Genomic DNA, 19894 nt, shown 5'->3' on the forward strand with positions numbered 1-19894 from the left:
TGCGCAGAATAAATACAGGACCTTTTTCTCATGCTAGAGCTCTTCAGCAGGGCCGCTGTGCACTTTTTTTCCCCCAGCCTGGCACTGACCACATTCTAACTGTTTTGAAGTTCCAATTCTCTGTTCTTGCTCAGCCTAAGTCCCTTTCCCATTTTCTTTTTGCATTACAATTGATGCCATCACTCGTTTTTGGTAATATTTCTACACATTTCGAAATATAACCTTTAAAGTTTGTTTGATTGTATAACAGTTCTAGGTTTTCCACTGCCTCTGTCGTCATACTAAGTAGATATTCAGAAATTAAACCACTTATTGTTATATAATTAACACGTTCTTTACCTGGTAGATTTTTTTCTAGAACGAGAGTCGAGAAAGATTTGACCTTATTCACATTAATTATGTCCTTTATAAAATATAGTCCACTATTATTCCAATTATTTAAATTTAGATTGTCAATATTTCCTTCAAGAGTTTTTAATGATAAGGAGCTTAGCAATTTATTTGTTAAATTAAGTTTTTTCTTTATTTGTTTCCATTAATCTAATATATCTATTAGGAATTTTAGTTCTAAATAGGTATCTGTCTGATCCCTCTGTAGTCCCAGTGGCCAAAATAAAGCAGGTAAATTCTTATTTAAGGATAAATCTTGTTCTATTGTAAGCCATTTTTCTTTTTGAGAGCTGTTCTTCTGTGTAATCATGGCATGCATGAGTCTACTTGCTCTATAATATTTAAAGATATCTGACATGCCTATGCCACCCTGTTTTGTATTTAACGTTATTGTTTTCCATTTTATCCTGGGTTTCTTCCCGGACCATATACATTTTTAAAATACGGAATGTATTATTTTCAACCAATATTCTGAACATTTTAAAGGAATTTATCTAAAAAAATAGTTCCAGCTAGGTAACATGTATGCACGTACCAGATTTATCCTATTCTTCTTAAATACTTTGTTCTTTACATAGTTGAATGTGCTGACAACAAAATCACACAAAAATTTAAAAATGGAAATCAAATTTTTAAACCCATGGAGGTCTGGATTTGGAGTCACACTCAAAATTAAAGTGGAAAAACACACTACAGGCTGATCCAACTTTGATGTAATGTCCTTAAAACAAGTCAAAATGAGGCTCAGTAGTGTGTGTGGCCTCCACGTGCCTGTATGACCTCCCTACAATGCCTGTGCATGCTCCTGATGAGGTGGCGAATGGTCTCCTGAGGGATCTCCTCCCAGACCTGGACTAAAGCATCTGCCAACTCCTGGACAGTCTGTGGTGCAACGTGACGTTGGTGGATGGAGCGAGACATGAGGTTCCAGATGTGCTCAATTGGATTCAGGGCGGGCCAGTCCATAGCATCAATGCCTTCGTCTTGCAGGAACTGCTGACACACTCCAGCCACATGAGGTCTAGCATTGTCTTGCATTAGGAGAAACCAAGGGCCAACCGCACCAGCATATGGTCTCACAAGGGGTCTGAGGATCTCATCTCGGTACCTAATGGCAGTCAGGCTACCTCTGGCGAGCACATGAGAAATGAAAGAAATGCCACCCCACACCATTACTGACGAACTGCCAAACCGGTCATGCTGGAGGATGTTGCAGGCAGCATAACCTTCTCCACGGCATCTCCAGACTCTGTCACGTCTGTCACATGTGCTCAGTGTGAACCTGCTTTCATCTGTGAAGAGCACAGGGCGCCAGTGGCGAATTTGCCAATCTTGGTGTTCTCTGGCAAATGCCAAACGTCCTGCACGGTGTTGGGCTGTAAGCACATCCCCCACCTGTGGACGTTGGGCCCTCACACCACCCTCATGGAGTCTGTTTCTGACCGTTTGAGCAGACACATGCACATTTGTGACCTGCTGGAGGTCATTTTGCAGGGCTCTGGCAGTGCTCCTCCTGTTCCTCCTTGCACAAAGGTGGAGGTAGCGGTCCTGCTGCTGGGTTGTTGCCCTCCTATGGCCTCCTCCACCACTCCTGATGTACTGGCCAGTCTCCTGGCAGCACCTCCATACTCTGGACACTACGCTGACAGACACAGCAAACCTTCTTGCTACAGCTCGCATTGATGTGCCATCCTTGATGAGCTGCACTACCTGAGCCACTTGTGTGGTTTGTAGACTCCGTCTCATGCTACCACTAGAGTGAAAGCACCGGCAGCATACAAAAGTGACCAAAGCATCAGCCAGGAAGCATAGGAACTGAGAAGTGGTCTGTGGTCACTACCTGCAGAACCACTCTTTTATTGGGGGTGTCTTCCTAATTGCCTATAATTTCCACCTGTAGTCTATCCCATTTGCATAACAGCATGTGAAATTCATTGTCACTCAGTGTTGCTTCCTAAGTGGACAGTTTGATTTCACAGAAGTGTGATTGACTTGGAGTTACAATATGTTGTTTAAGTGTTCCCTTTATTTTTTTGAACAGTGTATATATGTATGTGTGTGTGTATGTATGTGTATATATATATTTCTCAGGGCCTGCCTTCCTTCCATACTCACCCCCAAAGGACTTTGTTTCCACTTTAGCATTATGTTGGCTGTCTCGGATCCTGCACTTTCTCTGGAAGCCCTTGACCGCAAATAATACTCTTTTGTTCATATGGACATGTTTACATTTTTTTAAAGACCTTCTCAGACCTAAGGAACCATTTCTATTGACAATTTAGCACCTTTGTCTGACTCCAAATTGATGTTTATTAAAAGTCTACATCCTGTTTTAAATTCGTTTGACTTTTTTTCTTTTTTGTAATTTGCACAGTGTCCACATCACTTTTAAAATCTGGAAACATTTCCCCCTCATATTTTGTGAACTGTTTACTCAATTATCTCAACAAATTATTATTTATAAACATATGTACTTTCTTGGACCTGTGATTATTTTACATTAATCCATAAATGTAGTAAAATGTTAAAGGAACACTATATGGTCAGGAACACAAACATGTATTCCTGACCCTATAGTGTTAAAACCACCATCTAGGCCCCCTGATCCTCTCTTGACTCCTTAAATATAGTAAAATCTTACTTGTATTCAAGTCTGCAGCTGCTGCCTCTGCTAAACTGAGAAACTGAGAACCTGGGACAGGACCACAAAAAGTTATTGTCTGGCTGAAAGCGGACATATGGGGATCTTGCTATATATGTATGTAATTGAGTTAAAGGACCACTATAGTGCCAGGAAAACAAACTTGTTTTCCTGGCACTATATGGTCTTTAGGTCCCCCCACCCTCATGGCCCCCCCTCCCGCCGGGCTCTAGCATGAGGAAGGGGTTAAACACTTACCTTTCTCCAGTGCCTGGGTCCCTCGGCGCTGGGGACACTCCTCCCTCTTTGGCTGGATGCGCATGCGCGGCAAGAGCCGTGCGCGCATTCAGTCAGTCCATAGGAAAGCATTCTCAATGCTTTCCTATGGACGCAAGCATCTTCTCACTGTGAAAATCACAGTGAGAAGCGCGGAAGCGCCTCTAGCAGCTGTCAATGAGACAACCGCTAGAGGCTGGATTAACCCTGAAGTAAACATAGCAGTTTCTCTGAAACTGCTATGTTTACAGCAGGCAGGGTTAACCCTAGATGGACCTGGCACCCAGACCACTTCATTGAGCTGAAGTGGTCTGGGTGCCTATAGTGGTCCTTTAATGTGCCTTTTGCAGAAATTTGCTTGTATCCAGGCAATTTAATACATATGTTCATCTTTCCAATGATGATGACTGAGTCTGTTGTGAAATAATGATATTACTATGCTGGAGGAAGAACCTATGTGAGAAACGCATTTTGCAATTGCAGAGGTTACAGAGTGAGGAAGAAGTATGGCTTCACCAATTTGCCATGAGGACTTTGCATCTCAGCAAGTGCTCATGCACAATATCCTCTCTGCCCATCTGCATTATCTGTTAGTTTTTATTACTTAGAATAAAGTCTTTCTTCTTATAACTTTCTGAGGCTGTTGATGCTGCTACATAGAATGAATCTCCATGGTCTATCACTTTAGGGGGTTCCAAGCTGGCCGGCATTTCCATAATCTCTCCAGGGACCTTCTTTGCTTTGTGCCTGCAATATAGAGCCGAGTAACATCAAATAAGATGTGACAGGCATCAATCAAATAGTAAAGTGATTTAAAAAGAGAGTAAAGAGACCACTTCATCACTTATACCAGAATCGCTCAAGCTAACTTTAAGTGATATACCTATAGGCACCCAGACCACTTCATCTCAATGAAGTGGTCTGGGTGCCAGGTCCCTCTAGGGTTAACCCAGCCTGCTGTAAACATAGCAGTTTCTGAGAAACTGCTATGTTTACAAATGGGTAAATCCAGCCTCTAGTGGCCTCTAGAGAAGATGCCAGAGTCCATAGGAAAGCATTGAGAATGCTTTCCTATGAGACTGGCTGAATGCGCGCGCGGCTCGTGCCACACATGCACATTCAGCCAATGACGGGAAAGGAGGAGGAAAGCTCCCCGCCCGGCGCTGGAGAAAGGTAACTGTTTAACCCCTTCCTCACCCTAGAGTCCAATGGGAGGGGGGCCCTGAGGGGGACCCAAGGACCCTATAGAGCCAGGAAAACAAGTATGTTTTCCTGGCACTATAGTGGTCTTTTAACCAATGTATGAATGAAAAACAACACAATAAAGATCAAAAAAATATATAAATATTTTTAAGATTTAGCAAATGGCAAATCATAATTCAGTTCAGACAAGGCAAAGAGAGGCAAGCATTGCAAATGAAGAGGAGAAATTGAAATATTTGAACTAATTTCCCCTCTTTTTTGTATGTTTCCTTTATGCTGATTGCCAGGTGCAGAGGACAGAGTATATAACAATAATTGACAGGGAGCTAGGATGGAGGTGCCCAGTTGCAGGATAAAGAGATGTGGGTTTCTATATTTAACTTTTTACACTTCAAAAACTACATATTTGTTAAATATAGGGATAAGTAAACGTAATATCAATAACAAAACCCTGGTAAGTGACAATTCTCCTTTAAGCAATAGGCTCCTTTCCCATTTATTTGGTAACAATACACATTCATATTATGTTCATGGGCAACTTGTGTAACAACTATGTTAACGGTATTATATATAATACAGTCACTCTACAAGAATGAATTAATCACATCTTATAAGAGTACTAACTACGTCTGATCCTGATGAACTCACAAGATCACATGCATCTTAGCTTTAGGCAATAGCAGCAGTAGCCTTTAAAAAACATATACTTGATCAAATGAAGCAAGCTGGGAATACCTGCTAACTTTGTCCCTATAGTATGTATGTTTATGAGAATGTACTCCCCATTTAATGTACTTGGGGTAAAAGCATTGGCGTGGCTAGGGGCCAGGCTTTTTGGGGGTGCTGAAGCCCCAGATGTGGGGTTCTTTAGCCCTGCATCTCTACAAATGGTGGAGAGGGCAAGATGATATTAGTGTTTTTTTTTTGTTTTTTTTTACATTTTGCAAGCAGCTACTTTTCAATGCAGTAACCTATTACAAAAGAAATATCAGTAGGGAAGTGCTCTGCCAGGCTACTTAGAGGGACACATGTCTCGCAACAGTCCCGCTTTCAGCAGGAAAGTCCTGATTTTAACTAACTTTAAGTCATGTCCCACAGTCCTGTCCCCAGGCAGCACAGCGTGAGTGGCTTTGGGTAAACCTGCCCCTTTTTGGGCGGGCCCACCGTTTATGGGCATTACTCGTGATGTGTGTTGCGTCCCTGGAAATGCCCCATCGTGTCTCCACCCAACTGTCCCGATTCTCCTCAATGAAATGTCGGAAGGTATGCTGTCAGAAGGTGGTGCTGGAGAATAGACCTTTGCTGCATAACTTTCTATAACTTAGGTATTATGGTAGGATTGCATTGAAAATCTAAATGTGCTTATTTTGGACTATGATTAAATTGAGATCTAGGAGAGCATGAGCAGCATGCTATTCATTGGTAGACAGGAGGAGATATTATTATTTTATTATTAATATAGCGCCATCAGATTCCATAGCACAGTACAATGGGTAGATATGTCATGATATGTCCCCACCTCTCTGTTGTATAGGGGACATCAAGTTTCTTAAGTTGAATCCTCTAGTGTTCCTGGAACCCAGCAAGTCCCCTGGGTAAAAAAACAATAAGAGCTTACTTTTAAAGTAATTGAAACCAAGATGGCTGCACTCACCTGAACATGCATACATTATAGGTTGCTGCTGGGGCCAATATATACAACATACACAATCCAGCAAACTCGCTTATTCACTAAACAATAATTTCAAATCTCACAGACTGTAATAGTTTTATTTAAAAACACCTCACCTAGGCAGAAAATAATGTGAGATTTGAAATCATTGTTTAGTGAATAAGCGAGTGCGCTGGATTGTGTATTTTGTATGTTGTATATATTGGCCCCAGCAGCACACAATCATGTATGCATGTTCAGGTGAGTGCAGCATACATTTTCTTCCTATACAAGACACACTGTGACGAGCTGACTTCTGAAGTGCTGTACCTATACCAAAATAGCTGACACGCAAAGATTCCTCAACTCCTGTACTTTGGTCTAAACTTGTTTCTTAACATGTTAACTCGGGAGGCTATCCAGTTTAGTAAATAACCCATTTTCCATATTTTCCTAACTAGAACTTTGTATGCTGACATGCGTTTACCTATTTTTCTAGGTAATGTTCTAGGGTTCTCATTGCTATATACCTCACGTTGCAGAGAAGATGTTTTAAATTGCAGTAAATGTGTTTTTCAATAAAAAGAACATTGTCTTTGTTCTAATTTACTAATCCATCTCTATAAATATCTTTCAATAGGTAAATTAATAATGATTAACAATATACCTCCTCTCTCCTTTTTTTCCATCATCTCCTGAAACAAAGTGCCCCCCACCTCAGCCATATGAAGTGTCTATAGATATATTTGGCATGTACTTCAACTCAATACTCTATTACAGCTATGGATTCTGCTTAAATTCTTTATCATAAGAATAACAGGATGTACTATATTCCCTCCTTCCAAATGTCTGTCAATATCATTATATACCACATGTATAAGAAATCCTGTAGAGGGGTAATGAAATACAGGAGTTTGAGGATTTATTTTCCAAATAAACTTTTCTTGCCTAAATTCTGCAGTTCGCTTTTCAATTTACAATAATATGATGTTCAGTAAGTAAACCACTAAGAAAAGCAGACGACCGTCACAATTGTATGAAATAAATATTGGGCTTCTTTTACATCTCAGACCTGCTCTTCTAAATATGGGTAATAAAACAAAACTATAATGATGCCAGGTCCTAACTTGTTAGGAAGAACAACCATACTCAAACGTGGAGTAAATAATCCTAGCGTTATTCCATTCAATACATAAATAGAATTCCTTACATCGTAAAAGGTGTACTTAGGGGAGAGGGCACCTCAAAAAGGATGCTTATGTGTTTCGTGCTGAGTAGAGTGAATAGGTGATAAATAACACAGTTGTACAGGTATATTGTACAAGCATGAGTTAAAAGACATATTGATGCCATCAACGTCTTTATAACATACTGTCAGTGTATTGTATGAGGGGATCACTTGTAATGGGGCTCTACTACCAATTAGACCAATAATTCATAGGTCATAGCCACATAAATTAAACTTTCACTGCATTAAAAGCATTTAGTTGATAATGCTAGCAGATACGTCTTCTTTAATAAATCCCTAATACTGTTTCATTCTTTGTCTCACAGGAATCTGCCGTTCTATTGGGGTTAGCAATTTTCTTATCCACCACTTGGAGCAGCTGAAGGAAGACTGCAGCCTGGTTCCCCATCTTAACCAGGTTAGTGTCTGTAAATGCAGGCTTCACTCTGTATTTGGCACTTATGGGCTGTACACACCTTCCTAAGGTACCTTTTGTTCGAGAAACAATACCTTTTTTGAATATAGTGTCTTCGTTCTCACCTTGCTGCCTCTCTTGTCTTGCAGTTGAAAATGCTTTGAGTGTGTATGAGATTCACAGTATTTAGTGTGTGTCGGTAATTAACTTGCCGTCAACTTAGTTTTCCATGATTCTACTCCTTTCATCATTTTCTGGACTGTATATCCTCACATGCTTCTCACTGAGCCAATTTCTATTTCTCAGACATACACTGGATGGCTTTTATGCTAATGGTCTGCTCTCCTCCGCACCACCAAACCTCTATTACCGTCTGTTACATTCCCACCTTCCAACCTTCCCCTCCTTTTATGCAGTTCACAGTTTGGACACAATGTATACTGTTAACTGTTTTTTATATGTCCCTGTGCTCATGCACATAATAATAAATGTATATACGTTTTCCAAAAAAGCATTTTAGAACTTGGATGAAGAAATACGTAAAATATCTAGCTATTATATATATTAACTGTAAACAAGATATATTGTTTCAATAGACGTTTCATTTAATAATACATCTGAGAATATCAGGTAAAGGGACCATGTGTACATCCTATTCATGGATTTTAAGTCTTGCATGAAAGCATTGCAAATTTCATTGTTCTTAGTTCTTTATTAAAGGATCAATCATGGCTTATGATGAGAGCTTTCAAGCTAGTTCAGACCATTTGAGACGATAATTTGGGATTTTATGAACCCATCTTTAGAAGAGAATTTAAGGTCTTAATGGAAATGTCTTTGTTCCTTATGATATGGCTTTTTTTTTTTATAAACTCTGTTCTAGCTCAAGGTCAGAATTGGAATTTCTCTTAAAGTGCTCTAGGGACGCTTGTTCGTAGAGCATCGTATTTCAGTCTGTAATAGAAGCAAAAGTGCTCTGTAATATAACTTTCCCCAAATCTCTAATACAATCTATTTTTTTCACCTGAAGACTGAACCCTCTTAACCCATTGAGAACCAACAAAATGTTGACTTTATGTCAACATCATTTCTCATGCATATTTACTATTGCCATCTCCATAACCTTATGGTCAATGAATGATTTAAACACACATTTTTGGAGTAGAAATATAAAGGCAAAAGCCATCACTGGTCTAGTCACCAGAACAACTACAGATTATTGTATTTGTTCTAGTGAGTATAATTATTCCCTTCAGGCATTTTGCAGTAAACACTGTCTTTTCAGATAAAAGGCAGTATTTACATTGCAGCCTATGGATATCTCCACTGTCTACTCATCAGATGGCTTCTAGAGGTGCTTCCTGTGGCAGTGCTGCACACTTCTTTGCATGGATACACTGAACTTTCCTCATACAGATGTTGATTAAAGTGGGAGATGCTGATTGGCCAGAGCTGTGTTTGGCTTGTGCTGGTTCTGCCCCTGATCTGCCTCCTTGATAAGCTCGGCCAATCCAATTCTTTCCTATGGTAAAGCATTGTGATTGCCTCAGATCTCAACTTCTGATGATGTCAGCCAAGCAAGCAGATGAAGGGCATAGCCAGAAGCAGCTGCCGACTGAGAATATATAAGACTTTGCTATATTTAGCAAGGGTGGGCATGGGGGTTAGATGGTGTTTTTAACACTATAGGGTCAAGAATACATGTTTGTAGTTTCTAACCATATAGTGTTCCTTTAAGGGTTTCCAGTTTCCATCACCCATGAAATTCTTTTGAATATTTAGCTACATTTTTATAATTTTCTTATATAAACCACATTTTTAGCTTTTTGTTTTTTAACAGCAAAATAACGAGATTTACTATTTCTAGGCATGTGTTTGAGTTTAATGAACAATTTGTTTAATTTTATAAACTACTCGCAACATTTCTTCCAAATTCCAAATAACAAATTTGATTATGACAACTAGTCAAAATAACAAAAAGCATGCAGTAGTTTTAGACCTCGAATAATGCAAAGAAAACAAGTTTATATGGATTTGTGAGAAACATACTGTTTTTGAAAAAGTACAGAATTGATCTGGTGGTCCTCCATTCACATCTTGGTTGACCTGACTTTGTGACTTGGAGCATTGTCCTGCTGGAAAAAAAACAATCCTCAGAGTTGGGAAACATTGTCAGAGTAGAAGGAAGCAAGTTTTATTTCAAGATAACCTTGCATATGGCATGATTCATGCATCCTTCACAAAGATGAATCTGCCTGATTCTAGCTTGATTGCTGGAGCACCCTCAGATCATCACTGATCATACACCAAATTTCACAATGGGCCTGAGACACTATGGCTTTTAGTGTTAACCTCTACCACTTCAGCTGGAAGGATATTCCATGCATCCAGTACCCTCTCAGTAAAGTAATACTTCCTGATATTATTTTTAAACCTTTGCCCCTCTAATTTAAGACTATAAAAAGAGGACATAGTCTTAAATTAGAGGGGCAAATGTTTAAAAATAATATCAGGAAGTATTACTTTACTGAGAGGGTAGTGGATGCATGGAATAGCCTTCCAGCTGAAGTGGTAGAGGTTAACACAGTAAAGGAGTTTAAGCATGCGTGGGATAGGCATAAGGCTATCCTAACTATAAGATAAGGCCAGGGACTAATGAAAGTATTTAGAAAATTGGGCAGACTAGATGGGCCGAATGGTTCTTATCTGCCGTCACATTCTATGTTTCTATGCCTCTCTAGGCCTCCGTCTAACCATTTATCAACCAGTGTTGGGCAAAGCTAAAAATGGTACTCATCAAAGAAGATTACCTTACTACAGTCCTGTAAAGTCCAATCCTTATGCTCTTCTTTGCTTCCCATTAATGACTGGCTTTCTCTCTAGCTTTGCTCGACTCCAGCCCTACCCCTAAGAGACTGTTTTAAACCATCCTTGCGGTGCACTTCACCCCAGCTGCCATTTGCCATTCTTTTTGTAGGTCACATGATGTCATCCTACGATTGTTGAGAGACTTTTGATTGCGTTAGCAGTCATCCCAGGCTGTGAAGAGTAATTATCTTCCTCTGCTGGTCTGTAGGTTTATGTTCTTACAAACCACCGTCTTTAGACTCTTATGGATGGAAGCAACTCTGACTGTATCTAACTGCCAGTAAAGCCAGAATTTAACCCTTTTTGGGAATTTTGGGAAATCCGTACAATTCATGTTCCCAGCTTGAAATGCAAACAAGCACATGACAGACATTGTGTTTCAGACATCACACTACATTTCTGTAGATGCCCTTAGCAATGGAAGCTATTTTGATCACAACTTTTTTTTTTTTTGTCAATCCGATTTTTATTGAGGTATATAGATTAATGACAGAATTACACTGTCATATGGTAATTGTGCAATAAAAGCATGTCAATACGGAAAGTCAACAACAGCCGCACACTGGAAAACATAACATATCACCCACATTACACAGGAGCCTCATTTCATATTAAGTAAAAATAAACAAAGCGATAACGAACTCAGTGGGGTGAGGGTATGACTAAATTGGTTATATAACATAGCAGGATAGAGGCACTGGTTGCATAAACTAAGAAAAGGCATAAGACCACACTTTTTATCACGCTGAAATTGTTTGAGATTAGTAAACCACTGGGACCAACTGATACAGATCAGGAACAAGTAACATATTCAGCTGACCAGGAGGAGCCGGGAAGTCTGTTAGGGAACAAATTAAGGAATCCTGCGCCCCAATGTTAGAAAACATATTCCGCCTCTGTACTCAGGATCTCTATAGTGGCGCCCCACCAGCCCCAGGCTCTAGCAGTGTCCAGTGCACGTTGCCAGGGGTCTGATCGCTTTCTGCCACCTGAACGTACACCTGGGGTCTCCCATCCTCTTGCAGGTGTGAGCTGTAACAATGGAGTAGTCTGCTGTTGGACTAAGGCCTAGGTAGGTGTCGGTTGCCTGTTCTTCAGGAATGAGGTGTTCGTTGCGTATTCCCTCCTTGCCTTTCTGATTTCTGACCCAGGGTATGATGATGTGCAGCAGGCGCCGGGTCAGGGGTTCCATTAAGATTAGGCTGTAGGGAGCGTTCCTTTTCTGCACCTCTCTCTGCTCTGCGGCTGATTTTAGCCTAGAATCTCACCCACAGTCAAAGGCTTGCTCAATGCTCTCCTCAAGGAGGGCCCAGGATGTTGCAGCGGCCATCTTGCAATGGTGGCCCCAGCAGGTTTTCAGGTTAGCTCTGCTATCTGCAACTGGCTTGTGGTTGCCTCTGGTCGGCACACTAAAACAGGCTGTAGATTTGTGAGGTGAAGGAGCAGCCGTCCCCCACATCCCATCCGATACTGAAGGCCTCCGAGACTAGTAACGGTGTGTGTGCAGTGAATTCGTCTGCCGAGACTTGGTCAGGCTGCTGGTACTTTGTAGGTAAGTAGAGTAGGCAGTTTTGGGTTTCCATCAAGGAGCCCTAGCTGCACATGTCTGCCTTATTCTGCTGCTAAGTTCCGCCTCCTTAATCACAACTTTTTCAAGCCAAAGAATTGGCTATGATCCAAATGATCAGTCACCAAGAACCAGCCATGGATTGCAGCAGCTTTGACATTGTGTATATATATATATATACGAGATCTGTCTGGAAAAATTCCAGCCATTGTTTATATATAATGAGAGTGGTTTGCGCAATAGCGATGTAACCGGAGAGTGGACTGGTATGCGCATGCGTCAACAATGCCAGCTTCACTGTACTAGTCAACGGGGGCACCAGACACCGTTGAGTGAGCATTTGTACTGTGTGGGCGTCGCATTCAAAAGGACTGAGCAAGTAGAGCAACGAATCTGCATCAAATTTTGCGTTTAGCTTGAATATTCCTCTGCGGAAAATATTCGGATGATTCAGAATGCTTTCAGGGATGATACAATGAGTACAGCACAAATAAATGTGTGGCACAAATGCTTCAAAGATGGTCGAGAATCTGTTGAAAGATTTAGCTCCCTGCAACTTTTGGCTGGATACTTTCCGGACAGACCTCACATATATATATATATATATACGTATTTATATACACTATATATAGTATTGTGGTACCAATATTCGATTCCCACATTGTAGAGTGCTTTGTGTTTTTATGTCAGCAAATAAAGACAAACATGCATGTATTTTTTTCTGCATGTTTTCTGGGGGTAAATGAAAAAACAGCTTGCAAATGCTGCAGATCTGTGTGTGCATCCTTTGCATGCCATCCTCTCTATCCCTGGGGGATTCTCATTGAGATGCCTTTGTGTATAAGCCATGAGTGCAACTTCTCAATGAGCTGCAGTACAAAAGTGGTGAAGGCAGATGTGCTCTAGCCTGGAGCACCTGCCACTTCCTTTAGCTCTCTGGAGCTCATGGAAGCGGAAGAAAACCTCCCCAGATGTCTGACAACTGGGAAGGCATTCCAGCATGGATTTAAAAAAAATAAAGTGCAAATTTCTACTGAAATCAGCCATTTCATAAACTTAAAAAAAATAAAAAAACAATGACAGATTCCAGATACATAAAGCACTTTAACAATTCTCTGTAAAGTAAACCTTGTACATTTCAGGGAGACTTTGTTGCTGTTTATTTAAAACTAGGCCTTTCATACGTGTATTTGAAACAATTTACTATGAATATTACTTTCTTGTGTAAAATTGAACAGAATGAGCCTGAGCCTAAATCTGAGTTAGTGTCGACTTGCAGTGATTGTTTCTAAGCTTCATTTCCCATGATGCTCAGCTATCGTTAAGGTGGAGTAGGTCTAGAGGAGAAAGCAGTCTAAAACAGCGGTCAGGAGCAAATTATGCATTTTGTTTCATTATTATGTTGTACTCCATTTTATCCTCTTACTTGGCATCCCTAATAAATTGCCCTCGTGTGAAATATCAGCTTCAGTCTCTGCTCACATACCCCATTGTACTGATTAAGACATAGCTATATAGAAAAATTGTGAATTGTTTTTTGTTTTTTTACATTTTTATTTTCAAAAATAGTTTAGCATGGAACTTCAAATGTATTTTCTTTAGATAAGTGCGGATAACTGATTCCTTCTCCTCAGGAATTTTTCAGATAAAGCTCACAATCAAAACTCAACATTCTCTTTTATTTCCTTATATTTCCATGTGTGTGATTGGGGGTTTCAATTGATTAGATGTTCAGCCTCTTAGAATACAGCTTGCAAACTGGTTAGTTGTTTTGAGAGAATTGTAGGATTACAGGTACTTTTTCAGGGGAAAGTTTAGAAATGGAATTAGATTTTATTTTCCCTAAATGAGAGAAACAAGGTCCTTTTTCAGATTCTGGCACAAAGTAGGTCTCTTTTACAAGTGGACTTTTGATAACATGAGTAATTTCCTTCAGTTTATCCTTTCCTCTTCGCGATGAGGTCTGTGAGCCGTAGACACCTCCCTCTTAGGAGAGCCCCTATTTAACTTGAGTCTGAGCCAGATAATTGTTTTCACATCATTGTCGTGCGTAGAGACAACTTGTACTAAAGATATGAAGCAGGAAATGACCGGCCTTCCCTTATTACTGGGAAAGAAATGCTCAATGTTACCTAGTCCTGACTTCTTTCCGCATGTTATTATTCCTGCAAATTCCTCTCTCATTACTCAACAATGAGGTCACTAAACAACAAATTAATGGGGTTATTGAAATATATACGAACATGGATTTTACCGTTTTTAAACATGTGTACATGTGACTGGATACATCAGGATAGCAAACCTTGGTTAAACCACATGACGTTGCTGATGATTATGGATGTTGTAGTTATTAAAATCATTATTATTTTTTATGAAGTGTTAACATAATCTGCAGCACAGCACAAAGAAATGTAAAAGAGGACTGAATAATGCAAGCTTGGCACCCATGGAAAATACTCTGATAGCATTATAGTTACTATTTTTTTATCTTCAACTGGCTTAAGTTGATCAGCTCACTTTTTGACTCACATTTACTCACTATTTAGTGAATGAACCAAATAGTCTCTTAGTATTATTGATACAGGCCCGTTTACACTGTGCAGTTTTACGCAAATCACTTTTTGATTTGGGTGTAATATGAAATAAAGTAGTTGCAAGTTAACATTAAAGGAACAGTCTAACATAAGGGATACAAACATATATTACTAATGTTAGCATTTCCCCAACTATTTTGATGTAGCCCAGTTCCCCCCCTGAAATAGATAAAGAGTTTAACTTACCTTAGTGCCATCGCGCTCCAGTCTCACTGCAGCCTCCACTCCTCCCTTAGCTCAGATCATGAATACCAATGATCTCAGCTAATCAAATGCTTACCCATAGGGAAGAAATTGGGGTCTAGTGCACATGTACAGCAATCGTCACACTTCGCCAATCAGCATCTCCTCCTAGAGAGGCATTGACACTTTTTCAATGTTGACTAATGATGCTGGGATTGGAAATTGGTATCTAAAATTAAGGATAACAAGAGATGTAGAGAGAGAGAGAGAGAGAGAGAGAGAGAGAGAGAGAGATGGATAGCTAAGTTGATGAGGTGAAGAGACGTAGGAGATGGAAAACTAAAATGGAGAATGCAAGGAGATGGGCAGTAGAGTTGAAGAGAGTAAAATGTAATGTGGATCCGAAGGTATGGTGTGCAGTGAGAGGGGGTAAGGATTCTTCACTGATAACTGTGATTGAAAGTAGATAGGAGAAGTTGTGGCAGGATGAAAGGAGATGGGGAACTAGGAGAAGAGGAAAGAGATTGAAGTGATGTATAATTTGGAGAGAGTTGGAGAACTTGCAGTGCTGAAATGGAGTGTGGAAAGGGATTGGGTACAAAGCTTGAGCCTAATGAAAAGGCAATTGGTGGCATTATGTGACATTAAGATGAAGGAAGGGTTTGGATTTTAGATGATGGGATGGTAGGACATTGATTACTGATTACAGTACACATTCATTGAAGGTGCTGATGATTATAATCCGTTACTAATGAACTATACCAGTGATGATCATATTTGTGCTAGCAGGTGGGACATAGAAATCTAAACTTTATACTTGTGAACATATCAGGACATACCAAACATGTAAGAATATATACCCACTTAGGGCATTTGATTTAACCATTTTGTTTATCTGCTCCATATATCAAATTAATGACTTTATTCTCAACTGTGTATGAAAACCACATTGTGCCAATCGGAATGTTTTATATTCTTTGACAACAACATATGACATTCCTAGTGGCATGGCTCTTTGCAGTGCAACCAGCACATTGATATTATTATTATTGGAGACATGCTCTCTTCTGGCGATTGCCCAATCCAATACTCCCTATATAGACGAACATTGGGGACCTGATGGTGCCTTGCGTGGATCCCAGCTTCTCCATTGGAAAGTATTGATTCAATGTAAAGCCACGTCGTTGCAGCAGAAGCCCCTACAATGGCTGTCAGTGTTTCTACAAAACAGCATTGAATGCTTAAAATGACAAGACCACTGCACCCAGGCCACTTCATTGAGATGAAATGGCCCTGGTGACTTTAGTGGTCATTTAAATCAGGAGAATCATCCCTTTTCAGTATCATTGTAAGACTGTGACACAGACTAAATGTGAATTGAGATTAAGAATGAGAGCATGTAAACATTGTCAGTATGCATTCTGCTTATCTCATTATAGTAATAGCTCAGCCATTGTTCAAAGTGTACTCTGATTGTGGTATACCCATTGTTTTTATCTGAAAGTGAGAAAATTACACGGGTTTTCACCCTTTTGTGTTTCTTAATGCTTTTGTTCCTGTTTAGTAATTCCTCTCTCTCAGGAACGTCCTTCATTTCCCCCACCCCTCTCTTTTTCTGCATCACTCCTCTCTACCCCCCTCCCAATTCCCATCTCCAGTCTTTCTTTTGCTCTCTGCAGTCAAACATTTTCACTGTGGTTACTGGGACAAGCTGTTCTTTCATTTTGTTTGTATGTCAATTGGTACTCTACACTCCAATACTGCAGAGGGCCCCTGAGAACAAACCCTGCAAGGAGCAGTAATGAATGAAGAGAGGAGAACATACGATCCCTTTAACTGTGTGAATGCTAGCTTGTGAAAATGCTATGAGATGCCTTTGTTAACCCTCTGACACCAGAGAATTAAGAGACTTAAGTAGAAACTATTATGAAAATATAATTTTTTTGATGCAATTAAATAAATAATAATGCTTCAAATTCAAGTTCAGTTCACATAACATACGCTTAAGAATCACTTAAAACGCTAATTGGTATCTTTATTGTCCCTAGTAGTTTTGCTGACTTCCATAGGTCAATCTAGGCACCATAAGCACTTGCAGTGGTGACTAACGTTTACAGCCTGGCTAGTAGTATAGGACTAGAAGTTTTAAGCCCTGCATAGCACCAGCACCCTTAGCCCACTTTCATGTCTGAGACTGGCTTATAATCTCAGCATTTTGTCTCTCAGGCAATCCTGGGGAGTGCTGAGGTTAGTTATTTTCTCGCATCACTGTAAAACACAATTAAGTTCACTAAACTTCAACACTGAGTAGTAAACTGTCCTGCGTATATTGAGTAGTTCCAATCATGCTGTGTGATAAATGCAATAAACTATTTATTGCATAATTTCTTGTTATATAGAGGTTTATGGAATAAAGTCCATCCTCATTAAGCAGAATGAGAGGTTCCTGAATGAAAGGAGGGTTCTGCCTGTAATCTCTTTAATACCTTTAAAAAAAATTGGGTAATTTTTATTACATAGACTAACCTTATAAGTTTATTCTTATCTCATCATTGATCATGATTAGAATCCCACCTGCATTTTGGTTGGCAGAACGACCTAATCAACTAGTCAAGATAGTTTATATATATATATATATATATATATATATATATATATATATATATATATATATATATATATATATTTATATAATATATTTTCTTATAGTCTCTCACAAATGTAATTATTTATTTATAAAATATTTTACCAGGAAGGATACATTGAGATTTCTCACACATATATAAATTTAACACATAACAGGTAATAAATATATTCAACCATGACAGGTGAATTATGTAGTGAGGTATATTGCCATAGATCTCTTAAAAGATTTTATTAAGATTTGGCTGTGTTCCTGAGGTTATTCCATAATTGTGGTGCTCTGTAGGAAAATGAAGATTGAGCCACTTTATTTTTGTATTGCGGTATGCTAAATATGGTGCTGGTACTGGATCGGAGGTTATAGGAGGTGGGAACAGCTGGGGAGAGCATTCTACTCAGGTAGGGTGGGAGCTTCCAAGATGAGCTCTTATTCACAAGGCTGGAAAGATGAATAGTGCCTTGGGATTCCAGTGATAACCAGTTTAGCTCTTTTATCATGTCACAATAATGGGTCGAGTAGTTACATTGTAGTACAAAGCAGCAGAACAAATGATATAACGTATTAGGTTTATGAAGGTGGGTTTGCGATGCAGGTGCATACACTACATCCCCATAATCAATGACCGGCATTAGCATTTGTTGCACTATCTGTTTCCTTTCTGTAGGGCTTAGGCAGGATTTGCTTCTGTATAGGGCACATAGTTTTGAATAAAGTTTACAGGTTGCCTTGCAATAAATTAATGTCTAACTTTCCTAGTGCGTAATATCACATAATATACATTTATGTTAAACCATTGCTGACATATTAAATGCCGTGAAATGCAAAATGCTTTAGCCTTTTAAAAAAAATAAAAGTAATAAAGAGATGTGAACCCAGTTATTTAATGAAAATAAAAAGGTTTGATACAGTCTATAGTCTATAAGCTCGTTTGAGCAGGGCCACACTACCTTTTATAGAAACATAGAAACATAGAATGTGACGGCAGATAAGAACCATTCGGCCCATCTAGTCTGCCCAGTTTTCTAAATACTTTCATTAGTCCCTGGCATTATATTTTATTCCTGTATGTCCAAATTGTCTTTGTTGCAGCTACTAGTTTATTTGTTTGAACTTTTGTAAAATGTTTAGTTTTTTTTATAATGCAACAATATCTTATGCAACAACATACAACAATATAAGTTTTGCTTTTCAACCAAAAATGCTAAATTAATACAATTGTGTTTTATGTGTATGTGTATCACTGAGCCTTGGTGTTCCCAAACCTTTTTGGGTTTTTTTTTTGTGTATGGTCTGGAATGACTTATGTGAGAAGTGAAACATAATTTTTATAGTAATAAATTGCCCTTAACACTCTTTGTGTGCCTGGTTCTTTATTATCTTTTGTGTCGGACTGGATGTTTTTCTTTTTAGAGATCTGTCTTGCCTTCCCACTTAATTCTTTAACTTAATTCACTCTTCTCCTACAGGTGGAATTCCACCCATTTCAGAGGCCTCACAAGCTGCTGGATTACTGCAGGAGAAATAATATTGTTTTGGGGGGTTATTGTCCTTTAGCTAAGGGGCAAGCTCTTACCCATCCTGTGGTGTTGCAACTCGCAAACCGATATGAAAGGACTCCAGCTCAAATTTGTATTCGCTGGAGCATCCAGGTAAGAGAAAGGAGTGAAAAGAAACTATAGTGTGAGGCAGATATTGAGCAACTTAAAAGTAAGGTTTCCCCAACATTTGCTATGATACTCTTGATACCTTGATATTCACTACACCACTGGCTGATCAAAGGAATGGAGCTGTTGTTCTCTAACAGCTAGGGGTCCATCTTTTGGCCAAGCCTGCTCTACTCCATTTATTTACAATTACTCACATTTAAGGTACGGTCTTGTTTTGCTTCTTTAATAGGTTTATTCTGTTTTCTTACTTATGCTATTTGAAACTATTTCGTATTCATTTGTATACAGAAGCAAAATCATTTGAGTCTCAAAGATAGGAAAGCACAAATATTGTATTATTATTTTTATATCCATGCACATACAGGTCATATTCTCTTCATGCATGTATACAATTACATATCTATTTACAGACAGAAAGCTACAGTACATTCCAGATATGAGTTATTACGAGTTCTTTTTTTTTTCAAACTCTTGTGTGTTGTGGTGTGACTATGAGTTTTAGCCCCTTGGGATAATGTGATGACTTAGTAAGTTTGTCACTTCTTCTTGGTGACTATTCTACACTTG

General features: G+C 39.2%; 1 protein-coding gene across 1 annotated transcript in view; it reads left to right on the forward strand.

Annotated features, from left to right (window-relative positions):
- LOC134568680 (glyoxal reductase-like) overlaps positions 1-19894 on the forward strand; it is a 144679-nt gene that overhangs the window by 79450 nt on the left and 45335 nt on the right. Inside the window, exons 5-6 of the mRNA XM_063427335.1 lie at positions 7716-7807; positions 19127-19309. Of these exons, the coding sequence (XP_063283405.1) occupies positions 7716-7807; positions 19127-19309 (275 nt within the window). The remainder of the gene's footprint in view (positions 1-7715; positions 7808-19126; positions 19310-19894) is intronic.

The sequence above is a fragment of the Pelobates fuscus genome, chromosome 7, assembly GCF_036172605.1.
Source record: "Pelobates fuscus isolate aPelFus1 chromosome 7, aPelFus1.pri, whole genome shotgun sequence".
Taxonomy (NCBI): domain Eukaryota; kingdom Metazoa; phylum Chordata; class Amphibia; order Anura; family Pelobatidae; genus Pelobates; species Pelobates fuscus.